Raw genomic sequence first — 3,942 nt, forward strand, 5'->3', positions numbered from 1 at the left:
CGGCCCAGGCCCGGGGAGGCCGGGGACACAGCGGACGTCGGCCGGAGCTCCCAGACCGTTCACAGTGGACGGGTTCGTGGGCCTGGCAAACCTCCTGCCACGTGTGGCCTTATGTGTCCCCTGCTTGGTGTTCTTTGTTGTGTTTTTTAAAATATATATTTTTATTGATTTCAGAGAGGAAGGGAGAGGGAGATGGAAACGTCAATGATGAGAGAGAATCATGGATCGGCTGCCTCCTGCAGGTGCCCTGACTGGGAATCGAACCGTGACCTCCTAGTGCAGTGATGGCGAACCTATGACACGCGTGTCAGAGGTGACATGCGAACTCATTGTTTTGGTTGATTTTTCTTTGTTAAATGGCATTTAAATATATTAAATATCAAAAATATAAGTCTTTGTTTTACTATGGTTGCAAAGATCAAAAAATTTCTATATGTGACACGGCCCCCAGAGTTAAGTTAGGGTTTTTCAAAATGCTGACACGCCGAGCTCAAAAGGTTCGCCATCACTGGTCTAGATGGTGTCTCAGGGAGGAAAGGCCAGGGGGTCCAGACCCCAAACCGCAGGACCAGATGCGCTGGGGGAGGAGGGTCCCCGCGAGGCCTGGGGCTCTCCGCCTGGGGACCTCCTGGACCCGCCCCGCATCCTTGCCGGCAGCTGGCTCCCTCCTGTTCCCAAGGGGCGTCCATTGTTCGGGGCCACCGAGGTTTACCTCTTGATGGCCACTCGGGTTATTTTAAGACCTGTTTTTAAAGCGCATTCGTTGTTGGCGGACGTGTGGATACGTCCGGCTTCCTTCCTGGCCTTTGCCCGGCTGAGTCCCCGGCCAAGATCACACGCCACCACCACCCCCCGCCCCGTCTGTTCCTCGCAGAGCCCCGCTCCGGTGCCGGCGCCCAGCTCACTGCCCCCGTCCGGGCGGCCCTCCTGACTACAGGGAAGGTTTGACAAGAGGGGGTGGCGTCCAGCCCGGGGTCACCCCTCTCCCCACAGGAAGGTCACCCCCTCCGGGAGGTGATGCCAGGGTAGCTGGTGAGCCAGCTGTGGCCTGAAGAGGTGAGGTGTGGCTCAGGGGTTGAGCATCGACCTATGAACCAGGAGGTCACGGTTCCATTCCTGGTCGAGGCACGTGCCCGGGTTGCAGGCTCGAACCCCAGTTTGGGGCGTGCAGGAGGCAGCCGATCCATGATTCTCTCTCATCATTGATGTTTCTCTCTCCCTCTCCCTGCCTCTGACATCAATAAAGATACATTGAAAAAGAAGTTCATGAAATGTGGGGGGATCTGGCAGAACTGAGCCCTCAGGGCCGCAGGAGCCTGGAAGGGGGGTGGCCGCCGATGCCTTTGGTTTGGGGGTGACCCCATCAGTGCACCACAGCCCCCCACACACACACACCAGTGGTCCTCTGGGTCCCAGATACCGTGTCCACATTAGGACTGAGCTGGAGACAGGCCTTTCGCTCCCCACGGCTGGCACACAAGGCCCTTCCTCCTCCCCCCGCCGCACGCCCCAATCTTGTGGCCTTCACCTCACAGCCAAGGGGTCAGCGGAAATCCGTCACCGTGGTCCGGGCTCCCCCTCCCCACCCAAGCAGGACCTTCCTGGACAAAGGTCAGGGTCAGGCCTGCGGAGGCGGCTCACTCACGTAGGCCCCCGTTCCAAGTGAGGGGGAAGCGAGGACAATCCTAACACTTGTCGCAGCTGCCGGGCGGGGGGTGGAGGCGCTGCTCGGGGAGGGGGCCTGTGGTGAAGCGCTGAGAACAGCCCTGGCCGGTGTGGCTCAGTGGATAGAGCGTCGGCCTGTAGACTGAAGGGTCCTGGGTTCGATTCTGGTCCAGGGCACCTGCTCCGGTTGTGGGCTGATCAATGAGTCTCTCTCCATTGCCAGGGTCCCCTGATCGGGCTGTTGTTATTAAAACACACAAAAGCCCAGCTGAGTGTGGCTCAGGGGTTGAGCGTTGACCCAGGAACCAAGAGGTCACCCTCAATTCCCGGTCAGGGCACAGGCGCAGGTTGCAGGCTCGATCCCCAGTGGGGGGCGTGCAGGGGGCAGCCGGTCAGTGATTCTCATCATTGATGTTTCTATTCCCCTCTCTCCCTCTCTGAAATCAATAAAACACACACACACACCCACACACACCAGCTGACTAGATTCCCTATTAACTTTAATCGTGCAAACCCCTTTCCGGACGTGCTGTGGGGGCCGGGTGTCGGCCGGCTCTGTGTGGGGGTGGGCGGGCGCGAGGCCCTGGTCGCCCTCCTCACTCCTCACGGCGCATTTGTCTCGCCCCCAGAACGTGCGCATCGACCCCAGTAGCCTGACCTTCAACATGTGGAAGGAAATCCCCGTCCCCTTCTACCTCTCCGTCTACTTCTTCGACGTCGTCAACCCCAGCGAGGTCCTGCAGGGCCAGAAGCCGCAGGTGCGGGAGCGCGGCCCCTACGTGTACAGGTGAGCAGGGAGGCCCCTACGTGTACAGGTGAGCAGGGAGGCCGTGGGGCGGGCCAGTCCTTCATTCATTCACTCACTCACTCATCCAGTCCTTCATTCATTCACTCACTCACTCATCCAGTCCTTCATTCATTCACTCACTCACTCATCCAGTCCTTCATTCATTCACTCACTCACTCATCCAGTCCTTCATTCATTCACTCACTCACTCATCCAGTCCTTCATTCATTCACTCACTCACTCATCCAGTCCTTCATTCATTCACTCACTCACTCATCCAGTCCTTCATTCATTCACTCACTCACTCATCCAGTCCTTCATTCATTCACTCACTCACTCATCCAGTCCTTCATTCATTCACTCACTCACTCATCCAGTCCTTCATTCATTCACTCACTCACTCATCCAGTCCTTCATTCATTCACTCACTCACTCATCCAGTCCTTCATTCATTCACTCACTCACTCATCCAGTCCTTCATTCATTCATTCACTCACTCATCCAGTCCTTCATTCATTCACTCACTCACTCATCCAGTCCTTCATTCACTCACTCACTCATGTAGTCATTCATTCTTCACTCTGTTACTCATTCATCATTCACTCATTCTTCACTCAGTTACTCATTCACTATTTTATTCATTCACTCACTGATTCACGTGCTCATTCATTCACTCACTCATTCATTATTCACTTATTCAATCACTCATTCATTCACTCACTGATTCACTAAATTCACTCACCCTTTTAGTCATTGATTCGTTCATTCATTGATTCACTCATTCGTTAGTCACTCTTTCAGTCATTGATTTTTTAAAAATATATATTATTGATTGTTTACAGAGAGGAAGGGAGAGGGATAGAGAGTTAGAAACATCGATGAGAGAGAAACATCGATCAGCTGCCTCCAGCACACCCCCTACTGGGGATGTGCCTGCAACCAAGGTACATGCCCTTGACCGGAATCGAACCTGGGACCCTTGAGTCCACAGGCCGACTCTCTATCCACTGAGCCACACCGGTTAGCGCAGTCATTGATTCTTTAACTCACTCATTCAATTCACTCACTCACTCGTTTACTCATTTATTCATTGATTCGCTCACTCGTTCACCCAGTGGATTTCTGTGGCTGTTCTAGGCACAGGGAACCCCGAAATGGACAGAAGCACTGAGCTGCCTGCAGCCGAGCGGGGGAGGGCGGGTGACGATGAATAAGTAAAATCCTATGTTAGTGTCGGGGGAGGGGGACCTAGGGCTGTGTCGGGTGCGGTACGTTAGGTCTGAGACGACCAGGTGGGCTCTCGGAGAAGGTGACACGTGAGCAGAGACTCACGGAGGCGGACTGGCCAGGTGGAGGGGACGTGTTGGCCTTTGGGGTGCTCTCCTGGGCACCGATGCGCCTCGCATGTCCTGTGGTGGGCAGATGGCGGGAGGACGGACTGGGGGGGGCGTCCAGGCTCAGCTGTGGCGCCGGCAGGTTGGAGATGTGCA

The 3,942-nt window shown here is 55.3% G+C and overlaps 1 protein-coding gene across 1 annotated transcript in view; it reads left to right on the forward strand.

Moving 5' to 3' along the window:
- Positions 1-3,942, forward strand: part of SCARB1 (scavenger receptor class B, member 1) — a 25,287-nt gene that overhangs the window by 3,367 nt on the left and 17,978 nt on the right. The window contains exon 2 of the mRNA XM_014533345.1: positions 2,295-2,452. Coding sequence (XP_014388831.1) covers positions 2,295-2,452 — 158 coding nt within the window. The remainder of the gene's footprint in view (positions 1-2,294; positions 2,453-3,942) is intronic.

Source organism: Myotis brandtii, unplaced genomic scaffold (assembly GCF_000412655.1).
Source record: "Myotis brandtii unplaced genomic scaffold, ASM41265v1 scaffold97, whole genome shotgun sequence".
NCBI classification, from domain to species: Eukaryota; Metazoa; Chordata; class Mammalia; order Chiroptera; family Vespertilionidae; genus Myotis; species Myotis brandtii.